General features: G+C 48.8%; 1 protein-coding gene across 2 annotated transcripts in view; it reads left to right on the forward strand.

Moving 5' to 3' along the window:
• VIT (vitrin) overlaps window positions 1–18,318 on the forward strand; it is a 101,136-nt gene that overhangs the window by 61,824 nt on the left and 20,994 nt on the right. For both annotated transcript variants that reach the window (XM_032410289.1, XM_032410290.1), the window contains exons 8-10: window positions 2,996–3,052; window positions 11,873–11,935; window positions 15,815–15,962. In XM_032410289.1, the coding sequence (XP_032266180.1) occupies window positions 2,996–3,052; window positions 11,873–11,935; window positions 15,815–15,962 (268 nt within the window). The remainder of the gene's footprint in view (window positions 1–2,995; window positions 3,053–11,872; window positions 11,936–15,814; window positions 15,963–18,318) is intronic.

The raw sequence follows: 18,318 nt of genomic DNA on the forward strand, positions 1-18,318 counted from the left end.
TCAGGTTGTGGTTCCCACCCTGGCACAGTCTCATTATTCCTGGCCGGGGCACAGGGCCATTGGCCGGCAGCCTCCCAGCCCATCGGCCTCCCTCTTCAACCTCGTCCAGCCCCCGCGCCCAGGCCGCCCCACAGACTGCCAGGCAAACAGTCAGAGTGAGGGCTCCGGCCCGCACCCACCGTAGCTGCCAAGAAAGGGGCCAAACTGGGCAGGGAGGAGGGGACAGAGGGTGAGAAAAAAATGATATTGCCAACTCAAAGGATTTTCTGTAGGAACGAAGAGAAGTGAAAATGGGTGCTTGAAGGCCTATGTCTTTTTGTTAATAACAGTTAGTTGAGATAATTTTCACGTATCATACAATTCACCCATTTAAAGTGTACAATTCAGTGGTTCTTAGTAATCACCAAGTTGTGCAACCATCACCGTGACCGATTCTAGAACAAGAAAAAGAAACCCTGTGCCCATGAACTAATCCCTCCCTCCCCAGCCCCAGGTAATCGCCCATCTACTTTCATGAATGCCTATATTAATGTATGGCCATAGATACTTGCTGTGATATTTTAGCCCAACTAAATTAAATAATATTTAGTGCACAGATAATCCCTTTTCTTCTTCAAATGAATTGAGAATGTTCTGCCAACTCTAACAGAGTAACTCTTCTACTGCTTATAGACAAGTGAGTTGTTGTTACTACATTTATTAAGGGCTTTCCCCTCTCTTTTTATATGTGACTAGAGTCAAAAGATTCTAGAAGTTGGTTGTGGATGGGGTGGCCAAGTAAAAGCTAATTTATTTATCCAATCAACAAATATTTATTGACTGCCTACGATGTGTCAGGCACCGTTCTGGGATCTTGGGCCACACGTAGGAACACATTGTACCGAGATCCCTGCAACAGGTCGCTTCAGCTCTAGACGCCTAGAAGTGTGTAGCCAGAACAGGAACAATCTGCATTTGGGGTCTGTGAGTCCTCTTTGCTCTACAACGAGATAAAGAGCTGCCGCTCACACAGAACGTAAGAACTTGGAGGGAGTCTAGTGGAAAGTGGAAACTTCGTAGCCGGAAAAGAGAGGGGCTCTCCCGGCCCAGGGAGAGGAGCTGATATAGGTGGAAGAACAAGGAAGATGGGGCTGGACACCCCTTAACTGACCCATGAATGGGTAAACCTAACAAGATAGCGCAGAACAAGTCAAGGCTGGGGGTAGGGGAGCCAAGAGCCAGAGCAATAGAGACCTCTCGGAGGGACAAGAGCGAGGCTGTTCTGTTCGTCATGGGAGATGCCAAGGACTACACAGGCACCGATGGGAGCTGGGCAGCTGCAGGGCCGCAGCCCAGGGCCAGAGGGGGCAGCCTGTAGAACCAGATCCACAGATACGCTGAAGAAAGAGTTCTGGAAAAGGCCTGCTGCAGGGTCAGCTAAACCTACCACAGGCTTCCAAGGGTGGGGTTGCTTTGCTGGGCATTATTTTCCTAGTCAGGTTCCTTCCAAGAAGTGCCACAGTTGCCTCAGGAGACCTAACTGATCACGTCTGTCCACAAAGAAGGGGCAGACCAAGGAGGGGAGCAGAGCGCCACCTAGTGGCAAGGCATGCGGATGGCTGTGGGCATTCACCTTTCCAGGGAGGCCGAGGGAGACCAGCATCTCCAACTGCCCTTCCCGCCCCCCACAGGCGATTTCCCTTCTCGCCAACACTTATCTCCTCTCTGAAGGTTTATCTTGTTTTCTTAAAATCCAATCTTACAAATAGCAAGAAAAAGAGGAACCTTCCCATAGAAAAATGGGGGAAGGTCATGACCAGGCAAGGCACAGTGGAAGAACTGTGAGCGACCCAGAATTTGCACTTACGCGAGTATATCCTAAGGTAATTATCATCTGAGGGTGAGAAGGAGCCTGGACACAGGTGGTGTTCCTCATAGAAAAATAAAGATCAGCGGTTCAGTTGTCCACCATCAGAATGGTTAGAGCAATTACCACACAGCTATTAACATTTTGGTGAATGTGTGCACTTACTGACATGAGGTTGGCCCGTGACAGACTGTTCGGTCAAAGCAGGAGGCGACAAAAGGGCACGGGTGCTGATCTCGCTTTGGTACTTGTGTGCTGCACGTGAGAACGTGTGCCTAGAGAGAGGGCAACAGTACTTTACGCCATGGTTGTGTACCAGCAGCTGCAGGATAGAAGGATTGCAGGTGAGTTCTTACCATACATGGTACGTATTTTTACAGGGAGCACGTGTTCTCTTTACCATTGGAGAGAAAACAAAGCTACTTTGAGTCCGTATTCAAATAATTGGAACAAAGTCAAAGGGAGTGAAACGTTGACTGTGGATAGATTCGGCTTTCTGAGGAACTGATACTGTTCCATGACCTTCTATCTCTTCCCCTCTGTGAAATTTGGTTCTTTCCCTCAGCTCATTTTCACATGGTTCCCTTTCCCCCAAAACGGACTTTGCGTCCCTTTTAAAGCCTTGCTTCAGAGAAATTGCCCGATAAATAATGAATGCTGAAGTGTATTTGATTTTCTCACGAAGTAATTGAGGATAACCCATTGTGTGCCTTTAAGATGACTGAAAGCTAATGCTATTTGCATCAATACCATGTTAACGCCATTTGAGCAAATTGTGAAATGTTAAGTGACATTGCTACTGAAGGATTACTTTAGCCTCCTCAGGAGTGGCACAGTTGAGGAGAATTATTGTAAGAATAATGAAGTGTAAAAAAATACGGCCCTTTAGCAAAAGATACTTACTTTGACAATTGTGAAATACAGGGGTTATTATTACCTGGAATTTTCAGTCAGTATTTTGAGTTAAATCCCCACCACCACCCCCCTTCTTTTTCCATTTCAGGGCCTCCTTGGGGCAGATTCAGACCACCCAAGGACAAAGCTTTACCTTAGTTCTGACCTTGGTTGGTAATGTCTTGCTAGGTCGGATCATGGAAAGAATGAGAACAGATTAAAATTCATGTTCTGACCAGTGCAATGTTATTACAGATCGCTGGTCCCCCAGCTCTCCCGCAAGCAGCCAGAACAGCGGCCGCGCCAGTCCAGGTAAGGACCTGAACTCACCTTTCCAGCTCCTGGTGGAAGTCGAGCGTGTTTCTGTGGCGTTTGTCTTCCCAGATCCTTGCCATTTGATTTAGATTTGGACAGAGAGCCTTAAACCAGTGATTCCAACAGAAGATACTGCTCAAGGGCCCCACTTGTAAGGAAACTTGAAAGGAAAACAAGGGAGCCATTAAATAAGCAAGGCTTTCACCAGTTGTCATTCCCTCCAGGCAATTTTGTGGAGGTTGTGATCGAAATTCCTAAGGATTCAGTAACTAGGCTCTTATAAAGCTGAAAAGGGATACTCTCTAGGGTATGTGCTTGAGGAACTAGGGTAAAAGAAGGAGAACATTTTTTAGCATTGTCTAGGAAAGGGCAGGGCCGACTTCGGTTGGGTGCTTCTCTGATATGGGGAATAGAAACGCATTCTCTCGCCTCCAGGAATTCTATGAATTATGACACTCCCGACTCTCCTTTCTTCACTTCTGTGCGCATCCCTAAAAGGCTTGGCCGAAACACGGGCATTGCAGAGGGATGAGGCAAGTTCTCTTCTCTGCAATGCCCGTGAGGCCTGCAGAGATTAGAAAGGAAAAATCCAGCAAGGCTGGATGGTTTCTACACACTCTGCTCAGGGCTTGGGCCACAAGCTGATACCTTTTGCAGCCCCAAGGCACTGCTGGGGGGCAGGGGGGGGCAGGTCTGGACCTCCCAAGGAAAAGAGTTCAGGCCTTACTCTTGCTGGGGGATACCAGTCTGTCCTCTGCAGGTTAAAAGATTCCTGGAGACTGTAGGTTCTGTTTGGCTTTGATACCGGATCAGAGCAGGGGCTCCACGGGAGCCCCCAGACAGGACTCGCCCCCAGATAGGAGCTGCACAATTGTACCTTTGCCAAAGGACACGCTGTTGTCCTGGACAAAGGGTTTTAAGAATCAGATCGCTGGGCAAAGCAAGTACTCCAAGGGCATCCTAGCCTTCAACAGGCCCGTGGGACTCTTCAGGCAGCCAAGCATAGGGCACTCCCTCCTCCTGTCCCCATGGCTAGGATCTTTGCCTCCTCCACAACCCCCAAAAGGAGAGCCAACCACAGACAGCTTGACCGACCTCCGAGGAAAAGCGGAACCAGGGGCAAATGAAGGGAAGAGAGCAGCTTGCAGGTTGCATGTGAATCAGCTGGTGCTGTGTCATCCCCTCGGGTATCCAAAGTCAGGATTCTCCCCGAGCTGCTTTCCAGAAACCTGCCAGAGCACAGGTCAACCCGGGAAAGCTGCCGGCTGCTTACCGCCCTGGCTCCACCGCACTGGCAAACACCTTTCTCCCTCCACACCCGCGGCTAGCCTCGGCAGCTCATCTCCACATCACCAGAGCTTGGGGGCAGGCCAGGGTGTTTTCACCTCCAGAAAATGTCTCTTTGCTTTGTCTGTTCTCAGTGTGTCAGAGAGAAAATCTCTGGCAGTCGGGACACCCAATAGTGTTCCCGGGCTGGGTTGGTTTGAGAGGTCCCCAGCTGGGTGGCTGTGCCCCCACCCTGCACAGCCCAGGACCCACCTCGGAGACTGAGCTCAAATACCCAGATACACCACCGCAAATCAGATGTGCTTCAGGGGGTGGGTGCAACAAGGCACATTACCTGCTCTCCAGCTCCTCTTTGTCACTGCCAACAACCCAAGGTTACTTGCGGTGTTTGATCCCACTCCCTGTCTCGAACTTTACTGCCTCTGGTCCTCTAGCTCTGAGCCTTCTCTTCTCCTTCATGCTCCCATATGCTCTATCTCCTTGAGTCTCACAGATGCTCCCAGCTCCCTATGAACCCTCAAATCCTACCCATTTCTGCTGCTCCTCTCCCTCCATCATCATCCCCGACACTTTGCTCTGAGCCTCCCACCCACTCCCGGAGAGCCCTGGCCTTGGGAGCACCTCCTAGCCCGCGGGTGCCCAGACCTCACTAGTCCTGCAGCCTCCTTGGGGCTCCTGCAGGTGGACGGAAGCCACTCACACACCGTGAGTAAAGGCAGGTCAGAACACTTAGATGCCCTTCTGCCGGCTCTCCCTTCAGAGACAATCATGCCTATCAGGCAAGTCACCCAATTTTTTGGCTAGAAAATCTTGAAAATATGGGATTGGGAAGAATTGCATAAAGTACCTCTGGTCTCATTTGAAACCAAACAAATAAATCCCTTGGGGCACGCCAGATAGAGGCTTCCGCCAGTGTCAGAGAACTTTGAGTGAGCGGTCAGGGGTTTCCCAGCCGCATCACTGTTAGACAGAACTTTCTAGAACTCAGGCCCACAGATCCTAATTTGTTTGAACTGGAGCTTCTCAAAGTGTTTTCTGAGGACCTTACTTCCAGGGATTCTGTAAGGTTCTCCCTTCTCCTACCGCACAACTTTGTGAGGCCAGATTTTCTTTGTGTACTTGAACCAAAACAACATATCACACAGACTGAGGAACAGATATCAGATTCGGTCTGTCTTCTGTTATGCCAGACATTGAAGAAAGTTGTCACTCTTCTCACCGAATTGTTTTTTAAAAAAAACAGCTGTTTCTCATAAAAAGTATGTTAAAACAGAATAGCTCTATCGTTAAATGGGAAATAGTTAATATTCTGTTTCAGATGAGAGAACACATCAATTTTTAATATGATAAAAACAATAGATATGACCCCCACAAACAACAGCCCTTTGGGATCTTCAGTCATTTTTAAGAGCATGAATTTGAGAGCCTTTCAAATATGTGAAAGGAGCTTTCATGTCCACGTTTAGGTCCCATCTTTTCTAGGATAAATTTCTCCAGTTCCTCCCACAGGTCCTTCTGTGGCCGGCGGTACACCCATTAGCTACACTACAGTCTGTGAGTGACACAGAGCGGGGCACCCAGAGCAGAATGCGATCCCACGAGGGTGTGTGCCCGGGAACTACCTCTCCCAGCCTAAATATCCCGCCTCCATGAAAACATCCCAAGTTGCATTTGGCAGAAGTCCTGTCAGCCCATCCGTTCATCTCCTCCTGAACTGGCAATAACTCAAGCCACCAGGACATTTTCTCTTGCTCTTCTAGAGAAGTGGGTCACACCAATCCCATCTTTGTGCCACTGAGTTTTTTGAACCCAACTTAGAATATCACACCTATCGCTATGAAATTCTCCTTTAGTTTCATCTCTTGTAATCTTCCTGAATCTTAATTCTGTCATTTAGTGTATTAACTGTCCTTCCAACTTTTCTGTCATCCACAAAAATTTTTTTTAAAGATTTTATTTATTTATTTAACAGACAGAGACACAGCAAGAGAGGGAACACAGCAGGGGGAGAGGGAGAGGGAGAAGCAGGCTCCCCGCCAAGCAGGGAGCCCGATGCAGGGCTCGATTCCAGGACCCTGAGATCATGACCTGAGCCGAAGGCAGACACTTAACAACTGAGCCACCCAGGCACCCCATGTCATCCACAAAATTGATGAACATGCCACCTGCCTCTATTCTTATCACTGATAAAAATACACCACATGGGACCAAATCTCATGAGCCCCACTAAATACCTCATCTGTGTTTAGGGCAACCCATTAACAGACATGAGCAGCTATATATGGACCTAATGAGGTTGTCATTGACCTCAATACTTATCCTCTGCTCCACAGGACACCAGACTTAAAACCCATGAATGATTCCTGCTGCCCCTCCCGCTATGCCTTCTGCCCACTGATGTAACTTCACACATCCCCAGTTTAAGCCACACACCCCCCCACACACACATCCACTGCAGAGGAACCATTCTTCAATTTTAAAAAATACCAATTTACTGAGCATGCTGTATGTCAGACACTGTGCTTTGGGTTAGAACTACAGAGATGAATCGGATATTCTCAGATTCTAGAATTGTGCTGCGGGAACTTCTGCCTCTACAGGTAGAGGGTCCCACCCTCTGGTCCTCTGCCCCCTCAAGGCCCTGCCGCCAGACTCTACCCTCCTTCTGGGCCCTCTGAGCGGGGACGGGGACCCCCTGCGGGCATGGCTGCTCCTGCTGGATTCCCAGGGAGGGAGGGGTGCCCCTGATAATTTCAGTTAGAATTCAGTGACTTTGCCTCAGAACCATTCGGCTTCACACTACCATGTTTGATCAAATAAGCTTCACTGGCCTGGAAACCCAACCATGGAGTTAAAGTCGTTTGCGTGAGAAAAGGTGGCCAGGTCCCAAACCAGTATCTCACATGGAGCTCGCAGGGAGGGTAACCCGTGTGCAAACCCAGCATCGTGGATGGGCAGGGTAACCCGTGTGCAAACCCAGCACCATGGATGGGGAGGGTAACCCGTGTGCAAACCCAGGACCATGGATGGGCAGGGTAACCCTTGTGCAAACCCAGCACCGTGGATGGGGAGGGTAACATGTGTGCAAACCCAGGACCATGGATGGGCAGGGTAACCCGTGTGCAAACCCAGGACCGTGGATGGGCAGGGTAACCCATGTGCAAACCCAGGACCGTGGATGGGCAGGGTAACCCGTGTGCAAACCCAGGACCGTGGATGGGGAGGGTAACCCGTGTGCAAACCCAGGACCGTGGATGGGCAGGGTAACCCGTGTGCAAACCCAGGACCGTGGATGGGCAGGGTAACCCGTGTGCAAACCCAGGACCATGGATGGGGAGGGTAACATGTGTGCAAACCCAGGACCGTGGATGCTTCGCCCGGACGACAGCTCGCGCCAGAACCTCGGACGGTCCTCAGCCTCCTCGATAGCCCAGGGTCGTGGACCACTGCGCGGGGACACCCCACGGTCAGCTGCTGGCCGGGCGCGCGCCGGTTCACGTCCGCAAGAGGGAGCCGTCCGAGGGAAGCGGGCGGCGCGAGGCCGGAAGCCAGGCCACCGGGAGGGCGGGGCGGAGGCGCCCCGGAGGCCCGCCGCCCCTCGACGGCCGCCTGCTCACCCCCACGCCCCAGGGGAATCTCTGGGGCAGAAGCTCCGGGCCACCTGCGCTTCCGCCCCATGAGACTTCAGAGCCCTGAGGGCCGTGTGTCGTCGCTCCCGCTTGGGTCCTGTGCTGGTGGCTCCCAGATGGGCGGGGAAGAGAAGCTGCAACCAGAGCGAAGATCATCACCAGGATCTCCGAGGCGGGATGTCGGGCCGTCCCATTTAGTGTGAGTTACGGGGAGTGGGGCAGGTGGGGTCTCGTCGGGGCCTCACCCAGTACCCTGCGATGCTCACGGCTCGACGACTCCCGGGAGTGAGGAACAGTGGGGGTAAGCCCGGCGCCCGGCGCAGCTCCACCTCGCCCTCTGCCGCGGTCTCCTCACCTCTAAAACGGGGTCGTGGTTGTCACCCAAGTCACGGGCTTATTGTGACTTACCGCTGCCACGGGCATGGCCAGTGCCTGCCGCCCAGCGCGCTCTCGGAGTGTTAGTGGTTCTGCGTTTTTACCCCGGGAATCCTTCGGAGCCAGTGTCTCCCCGGGACGCGGACGGTGTGGAGACGAGCGAGCAAGCACGGCCGCACACATTAGGCTCGTGTTCTAAGACTGCCTTACCCCTTTCGGGGTGCTTTTGTACACATTTCCCTCCGTGGCAGGCAGGTCAGGACAAGTGTTTACGACCTCAGCTCTACACAGGAGAAGACTTAAGGTCGGAGAAGGTGGACGCGCCCCCCAGGCTCCCGGCTAGGGTTTGGTGGACCCAGGATGGGCCTTGCCCTGCCTTTCATCCTCCCATCACCCGGTTCCTCCTGGACGCCAGAATGTAAGCGTTCCCACAGACTGACGTGCCATTACTACCAAGTCCAAAAACACCAAGTCTCAGCTGTCCAAATATTTGTCAGCCCTCGGCGTTTGGAGAAAAGCGATTCGGTTCATACTTGTCCCAAACAAATATAAATGGCACCGACAGAAGGACCGGCGCCCAGGACAGGAAGGAGGGCTTGGAGATCCTTGCTGTCAGCGAACGGTTTCCCTCCTGCTGAAGTCTGCCCAGCATTGTAATTCTCTGTAGCATTCGAGGGGGCTGAGAGCCTCGAGCAAAAACGGAGATGCCACCAGCCCTGGTTTTTGGGTTCTGTGTTGGGTTTTTTTTAGGGAAAGGGCGTGTTTTGCCAGCAGGTGGCGACAGAGAAGCAGAAGGTTTAAACCTATTAATCATAAATCTGAACTGGGAGATCATCTCACCCAGCATGCAAATGTTATTCCCAAAGAAATTAAGGTTCACAGAGGGTCTGTGAGTTGTTTAAGGTCATACACCTGGTTAATGGCTGAGCCAAATTAAACTCCGTTCTCGCCATGAACTCAGAATGTGCACGAACACAGACTCGCCTTTCAAAATAGCCTGACATCCTCATCATACGAAGGAAAATACCACTTCTTTTGAGTGTGTTCATCATTGCAGCATGCAGCCAAGCTGATGGGCCCATCAGGCCCTCAGCTTTCTGAGCTGGGGAGGTGGGCAGAGAAGGGATAGAGGAAGAGAAACAGCTATTTTTGGTGTCCTTCTGAGGCTTCATAACACATTCGTGCTGCCTCTGAGCGCTTCCTGGCCATGACCCCCCCACAGCCGTCAGGGACTGCAGGGTAAGAATACCCCTTCCCGACCACCCCTTCTACTTTATCAGCACCAGCTTATAGTGGGGGCGTTCACCACTTTACTGAAAGGCCAGGCGCCGCTTTGCTATTTAGTGCGCAGGTGGCACGGCGTGAGAAGCAGATACTCAGGAAATGAGGGGACCACCTGCCCTCTGAAGGGGCCTAGATTTGTTCTGTGTCGTTCTAAGGAAGAGAACATAAACAGATGGGTAAGTCAGAGGTACCTAAAATGACTTTGGGCACATAGTGGGTGCTTCATAAGCATGGATAGAGGGATGGATTAAGATTTCAGATCGATACAATGAAACATTTTCTAACAGTCTCAGTGGTCCAAGAAGGAATGTACTATCTTGGTTGACTATGTAATGAATTCCCTGTCCCTGGAGGTATTCAAGCACCAGCCATGCAGTCACTTGGTAGGGATGTTGTAGAAGCATGCTGGGGGAGATTGGTTTGGATTGGGTGAGCTTTTGGGCCCCCTCGAATCCTGGGATTCTTATTTTCTATGATTCTTGGTGCACAGTGAAAGAATGGAAAAGGCAAAGATGTTTCTGTCTTTGGTTTTCAGAGTTTTCCAAGAGAAAAATCCTAAAGGTTTTAGGTGGCCTTCTAAAGCCTGGTCCCATGTTCCTTTACTGAACTCTCTGCCACAACTGAAAAATGTTATCATCCTGGAAGTTCATTTGAGAGCTTCTGCTGGTTTCACCTAAATAACAAGTTTGCTTCTTTTTAATTTTGAAAATCAGGGGAAATAGACTTGTGGCAACCTGGATCGGTCCTTTTAGATGCAGGTAATTAGGCAGCCCAACCTCCTGGCCATGACTAGATGGAGACACATAGGATGACAGAATTAGGAGAGTCTGACAAGCCAGCGGGTGGCGCAGAGGCCACTCTTGTCCATCGGGTAACAAATGAGAAACGTGAAGACTAAGATCTACAACGGGAGTGAGTGGGTTCCTCGCCCCCAAATGAGGCTTCAATGCTCATTCCATCTCGAAGCATACCCTGACTGCCTGCTATTTCCCCTTCTTTCTTTGCAGAGGGGTATTCAGCTTTCCCTTCACGTGAATGGGTGTTGTTCGCTTTTTACTGAATTAAGTGTTTGAAACTCCAACAGCAAATCCAGCTCTCGGTCTGAGGGCAGATTTTACTGGTAGGGAGAAACAGGGTGGAGGAAAGGATGCTGGCCTCTCATTTCTTCCCCCCTCCCTCCAACGTGGAGCCTTGGACAGTTTCTCTGAGAGGCTCCTGGCTGAGAAATGCCGTTAGACACCCAAAGCGAATTTTTAAAATGATGCGAGGAAGTGGGATGAGCAGATTGACCTTTCATGGAAAGATGAAATCATGTGCTTGGCAAATTGGAAAAACTAACAAGCTTAGAGAAAGCTCACCGCAGCCAAGAGCGAGCAGAACCTCCAGCACCTTCCTCCTCTCCCAGAGCCTCTGCGAGGGTGCCCCCGGGCATCCCAACAACAGGGAGACCAACTGACCAACTTCTGGTGCTCCCTGAGAAACTCACTGGCCTTCCTGAGCCTGAAAAGATTCTCATTGATTGTCTTTAATCCCTTAAATGATACATGTGTGAACTTGGCTCCCATGTAAATGGCTCTAAAGAAAACTCCTGAGCCTGAAATTACACACACACGCACACACGCGCGCATGCACACTCTCAAAGCACAAAACCCTTTTGCAGCTTTACCTCTAATCTCAGGCTGTGGAGGGGAGGGGTTGCTCTCTGGACCCTCTTACTTGTTTGCATTACTGGGGATCTTAGGTCCTCCCCTCAGTCTATCCGCCATTAGATTGTCCATGTGTCTCACCCATCTTTGTTCATTGACTCAATCACCAAATGTTGACCAAGGACCTACATGGGGTAGGCACAGTGAAGGTTTACATGATGAGCAAGACCCATGCCCTGACCTTGAGATTTTCAGAATTTTACAGAGGGATAATTTACACTGGCCAAGTGTTTCCTGCTTGCGGGTAAGGAAACTAAGGCTCAGACTCTGTTACAGGCAGTAGGGAACAGACCCAGGTCTTCTGACTTCAAACCCCCTGAGCACCCAGGAGAGTCCCGTGTCTTTAGTAGGCTGTCAGTAATTCATTCTTATCTCTGAAGGCGGGGGCAGTGTGGAGAAGAGCACAGTCAGCCTTAAGCCAAGCCTCCCCCCGAACCCCAAGCTGGGTGTGAATATCCATTATGTCCCCATCCCTGGGGTAAGGCCAGATGCTTCCTGTTCTTGTAAGTCACCAAAAGTTTTACTGCTCTTTCCAGGATTTGTTCCAAAAGAAGAATTAAGCACACAGTCTTTGGATTCAGTATCCCAGGGAGATGCAAGTAAGTGAACTGACAACTGGAAACCCAGAGGGGCTATGATATCCGATCTGCTCCCCTCTCTCCACACTCAGCCTACCCAAACCCCCTTCTCTCCCACCCTGGATCTATTTATCTCCTCTCTTCTGTCACTTTGTTCTAAGGGGAAAGGGAAGCTTATGGAGGATTTAAACTGTCTGTGTGCACGAAGGGGAAAGGATCAGATTTTTTCAACATCACCATGGCAACAGGGTGGGATGGAAAGGGGAGACAAAGGAGGAGGTTAAAGGAAGAGACAGCCTTGCCAGCAGGGTCAGTGGCCCCGTGAACAGGATGGCAGACAGAGCTCTGAGCTGGAGGTGGAAATGCGGAGAAATAGGCAGATTCAGGAGACAGAGAAGGACGAATCTAGAGGTTTGGAGGTGGAGGTGTGAGAGAGGAAACCGACGAAGATGATTTGAGCAACTGGGATAATGGGCGCTGCCATGAGGACCACTAGGATGGGGCGGGTGGGGGCAGGAAGATCGTTTCTGACTGCCATCTTCCACAAGACATTCAGTCTAGTAGACAGTTGACTACCCAGATCTGACTTGAGAAGGAGCAGCCCACCTGGGAATTCAGAGTTGGAAGATGATGAGCTAGGATTCAAAACCAAGGTTATGAAAACAGGAAAGGTGACCGAGGGAAACAAGAGGGCTTACACCTGAAGAACTTCAGCACTAAATAGGTGGAGGAGAAGCCACCTGAAGATACCAGGAAGGAAGGATCAGGGAAAAAGAGGAAAACCAAGAGGCAGTTGAGTGTTGCAGGCCAAGGGGATCACCTGCAGATTCCCTCAGAGAGTCGTTGCAAGTCAGCCACCGGTGGGCTGGGAGTCACAACCCAGCTATGTAGGAGAATCACCTGAAGACATTTTTAAAAACTCAAGATGCCCAATTCCTGGCTCATACCTACTGAATCACCCTCAGCCTAGATCTTCCTACCCGGGATCCAGGTTAACCACATCAGCCTCACCTGTGGGCTTGTTAGAAATGCAAAATCTCCTGCTCTACCTCAGACCTACTGAATCAAGTGATTTCTTTGCATGTCAAACCTTGAGAAGCCCATCCCAGAGTGATTCCCGGGCATCTTCCTTTGTTGAAGCTGCATAAGCAAATCTGATACATATCCAGGGTTAAGAAACACTAGCCTAATGCATTGGACAGCACAGAGTATTCATCTATAAAATCATATGTTGGAGAAAACCAAAGCAATTAAGAAAATTGGTAGATTGATTCCTGTGGACACTCTTACCTTTTCTTCCTTGTCCTCCAACCTCTGTCCTCTGTGACAGTAATAAATTGCTCATGCTGAACATTTAGTGACTCAGTTCTATCCTGTAGTATTGATGTCATCTTCCTATCGGCATGTTTTCGTCTCAGTACGAGGAGGCCACTAGGTCTCAGCACACACGCAGAGCTGAAACCATGATCAGTAAAGCATCGTGGGAAATGGAGAGCATGGGTGATTCCAATGTCAGCCATCAGGGTAGTGAGTAAAGAGAGCCAAGCAAATAGAGGGCATCTCAGCTTCTTAAAACCTAGCTATGAAGTGAGCACTTCAATCCTGAGCACAGCTCAAGAGGTAAGAAATAAGAAAAAAATTGTCTATGAAGAAGCAAAACAGAGACTCAAAATCCATGTGCTTTATTTATTTAAAAAGAAAATCACCTTTGGGCCTCATTCTAATTAAGTTATTTTTTAAAAAAAGTTTTCATTTTAAAAAGCATATTGAGCTAATCTGCTGACAGCTGGAAGGAAAACCCCTGACCAGGGGCACGTCTCCAACTTTCATGTGCACACAGTTCACCTGGAGATCTTGTTAGAATGGGGATCTGATGCTGTAGATCTGGGTGGAGCCTGGGAGTCCTCATTTCCAGCACACCACAGGTGTGGTGAGCAGGGGGCCCTGAAGAACACCACTGCCACCTGCTGGCAACAATTCTCATTGCCAGCTCAGACCCACGGAAGAAGGGGTTGGCCCTGTGTGAGGTACAACATCACAAGCCTTAGAACAGTTCTGCTTCTCTTCTGCTTTTTCCCAGGCTTCCACGGTATCGTTAAGCCTCTCACTTCTTGCTTTTATTTGATTCTTCCAATCTTCATCTCCAGGATCATGCTTTGGCATAGGCAGTTTGGGGGCAGCAAAGGACAGGGGAAGCCAGCTGAACAGGACGAGTTGGCGGGCACTGAATGTCCAGGCAGACAGGAAATAAAAGTTTGCAAGATCCACTAATGAGCCAAGGCACTGATTCCAGGTGGAGCAGAGTCAGCTCCAGGCCCAGGGAGGTCTCTGTCATCGCCTGCTTCTCCTCTGCCTTTCATTGCCAGGCGCCAGTGCAAGATGATAAAGCACATTCTCAGATATAACTTTTTTCCTTAATCTGCCAATTCTGCAGTATCACTCTTTAATAAGTATCTCTTATCGATTCTGCTTAACACTGTGTCAACTCACGTCCATTTCTTGCTCTCGTTTAATATATACCTATATCCCTCCCTGCCTACTGATCTCCTCCTGGGGAATGGGAAGACCCCGGTCGCACGGAAGCAATGCAACATGCATCGGAGAGAAGAGAAGCCTAGTGTTGGCCTCCTGGGCAATCGTGTTGCAGCCTAGAGAGTTCCAGGCTTGTCCAGGCGGCTGCATGCCCAGGCAGAAAGGACAGCACTGCTCGCATGTCCTCGTGGATACTGCAGCCCAGAAATTCCTACCTTTACTGTCCCTCTCTCTTTCTTTCCCCCATGGAACTCTGTTTTGAAATATTTTTGTCTCCCAAATCGCAGCTGTTCAACGATTCATTCCCCTCCTAATAAGAACTTCTGAACAGTATTGAATAATCAGTTTTATCATACTAAGATGATGTAATTTCAATCGAGAGCAAAGAGGACATTAACTATTAGCTTATGTGGCTTTCCACCAACTCCTGCAGCGTTTGAAAGGTTGAGAAGAGCTTTTAGCCCCCTGCCTTCCTCATAGCCTTCGTGTATGCACAGGGGTCCAGAGATCCTAGCCAGAACAACTGTCCTAGTCCTTATCACAACTAAAAGAAAGGAAAAAAGTCAAAGCTTGCTACAAACAAGTCCTGAGATGTGTAGATATATGTGGGTAATTCTACGGTTGCCTCACCTGGGGAAGTGAAGACAACTGGTATCAATTTCTCATTCTACCATTCCTGCCCTCCCCTTAGCACTGGCCTTGCAGAATTCTTCATACCTTTATAAAAACCCAACACATAATTCTACAAAATTAAGATGAGGGTAAGAGACCGCAAGCTCCTGAGACTCAATCTTGGTGAATTCTACATCTGGGGGGTCTGCACTGAAGTGGTCTGAGCCGGGGAAACCATCCTCAGGGCTTTCCCACACTTGACCGGGAGGCCATTGCTTCTGAAGGCTCTAAGTTGGCTGATAACAGAGAATTCTTTTTTTTTTTTTTAAAGAGTTTATTTATTTATTTGAGAGAGAGAGAATGAGAGAGAGCGAGTACATGAGAGGGGGGAAGGTCAGAGGGAGAAGCAGACTCCCTGCCAAGCAGGGAGCCCGATGCGGGACTCGATCCAGGGACTCCAGGATCATGACCTGAGCCGAAGGCAGTTGCTTAACCAACTGAGCCACCCAGGCGCCCTGATACAGAGAATTCTAAAGCAGTTATAGAAATAAGTGCTAGCCCAAGTGTCCAGGACCTTGGTGCCCAGTGAAAATCTGTTATGAACTTAAATAAGTGAATATACCCTGCGTCTTGCCATTACTTTTTACTTTCTTTGCATTGGATTCTCAGGGGGCCCTGGGGGAGAAAGAGGAGAGAAAGCCTGGGTTAATGCAATGAGAGATCATCAGAATAACAGAGCCCTTTTCCATTCCTCAGACTGCAAAGTTGACTTGTCATTTTTAATTGATGGGAGCTCGAGCATTGGCAAACGCCGATTCCGAATCCAAAAGCAGTTCCTGGCTGATGTTGCCCAAGCTCTTGACATTGGCCCTGGCGGTCCACTGATGGGCGTTGTTCAGTATGGGTAAGTGCTGTTCTTAATCCAGAAACCGAGTGATGCCACATGCTGAATCTTGTGCCACAAATAATACCAACGTGTCCTATAGCACAAATTCATCCTCTTCCCTAATACAAATGTAAATGAAAGAAATGGCAGCAATTTCAGGTGCTACTTAAGAAATCTGACTTTTCCAGAAGGGAAGGACAGGTTAGTGAACACTTAGAAGTAAATGGCATTTGCACTCAGGATTCGTAGAGAGAGTATTTATTTGGGAATGAGGAGAGCTGGATTCAAGTCTTAGCTCAGCCAGTAACAAGCTACGTGGTCTTGGGCCAGGGCTTCGCCTCTCTGTCCTCAGTTTCCTTTTCTGTAGGCCAAGAAGGTGGACTGCACCCTGTGCCCTGTCCACCTATAGGTAAGACGCCTAGAAAATACGGTGCTATAGGTTGACCTTTCTCTTTTCTCCATATGGCCTTAGGCCTTTGTGCTAGTCCTGGAAAAGGTTACCAGGTAATGGGGAAGACTAGGTGGGGAGGGGAAATGGCCTCTATCAGTCAGCTGAGCACCAGGTGACTGTCCCCAGTCCATCCTATTATTCTAGTTAGGGTAGAAATTGAGCATTCATACTGACATCCAAGCTCAACCTTTTCTCTTATTGGGGGTAATAAGTCAATCTTATTTCATAATAATAGGTTTCTCCCTAAACACCGATATACAGATGTTAACAGATAATAAGCAAACAATCGGAAGAGCAAACAAGCACAGATCTTAAATGATGGACTTTTGACCAGGAACCATTAAGGGCAGGATAATGGTCTCACTTTCCACAAAGGACCCTCGGACACAATATGAACCCTCCTTCCCCACAGATCTTCAGCTTAACCTTAACAATGGAAACTAACATAGACCTTGGTGCCTCTTGCTGAGAAGCCGCGGCCCCAGCTTATTTGCCTGCCCCCCCCTCAAAAAAGTAAAAACATTTATACCTGACAACAATCAGAGGGTCTCCAGATCCTTCAAAATTTCCCAAGGATCTCCAGGAGCAGTATTTTAACCAAGGTTGTTCTATCAAAGGCCCTAGAATATTGATTTTTGAACTGTCAAAAGAAATAATCAAAAACCCTTTATTTTCATAAGAACGTATAACATTTGTATTTTTAGCATTAAATCCCAATAACACATGTAGTACTGTCTCCTGTTCCTGTGAAGAAAAATTAGTAGATGAGTTACCTGGCACTTGTATATAGTCAGAGTCAAATAGATGAAAATAACCAATTGCTGCAAATGTCAACTCTCGATGTCAAAGGATCTATCTTGAGGACTTTAACTTGAAGTAGAAAAATAGGATTTTTTTTTTTTTTTTTTTTGGTCATTGTTTTCTTGTTTTCAAAATGTCAACCTATTTTCATTCCTGCACTACTTTTTAAAGATAGCAAACAGAGAGCAGTCTCCTCTGGGGAGGATATGCAAGCATTTTAGTACCAGATGTCCCCGGTCAATTTTATTGGGGGGTTCAAAGCTTGGTGTGTCATCTTGCATTAAAAATATCTGCTTTAAAAGCTGTGTATACTAAGGTTTATAGTATAATATGAAAATAAGCTAATAAATATGTCAAGGAAAAGAAAAATGGCAGGAGAAAAGTGTGTGCCAGTCAGAAGGTGGATGAACGAGCCAATGTAGCAAGGAAGGAAAACCAATTCAGTAAAGGCTCCTCCTCGCCCCCAGAAGACCATTTCCCCCCACGTTTTCCTAATGTGATCACCATTTGCAGGAGAGAGTTACCTCCATGCTTTCCAATTTCACTTTCTAAAAATGCCTTGCTATTCGTCTTTTTTGCATCCCCGGTCCTTATTAATTTGGAGCACTTCAGAGAAATGGTGTCTGTTTTCCTTCACTTTATGCTCATAGAAGCGAATCAATCATCGGCACCCTCCTTAAGCCACAGGGCGCAGGGGAAAGCACAATGAACTAGTGACAGGATATCTTGAATTCTGGCCTGAGCGCTGCTGGGTGACCTAAAGCAGGTGCTTTGACCTCTCCATGGGAGCACTGCCATCTATAAAGTACTGGGGGTGGATGGGATGATGTATTAGGGCTCCGGCAGCCTGACAATCTGTGATTCAGTGACTGGCTCTGTACTCGGAAGACACCCAATAAATGAATGTTGGGCTAACAGACTAGATGAGCCGCTTCTCCCTTCCTTCCAGCCTCGGTTCCGGTTAGAAATAGGTGGGGACGGGAGGTGGGGTGATTAGTAACAACATGATGTTTTGCACGGAGGTGATGCATCCTTCAGTGGAATGTGGGGAACACAATAAATTGGAGGGCGGTATAAGAAGGGTGTGATGAGGCACGAGGGGAAATCCTCGTGCACAAGTGA

Source organism: Phoca vitulina, unplaced genomic scaffold, assembly GCF_004348235.1.
Source record: "Phoca vitulina isolate PV1807 unplaced genomic scaffold, GSC_HSeal_1.0 scaffold12, whole genome shotgun sequence".
Classification (NCBI taxonomy): Eukaryota; Metazoa; Chordata; class Mammalia; order Carnivora; family Phocidae; genus Phoca; species Phoca vitulina.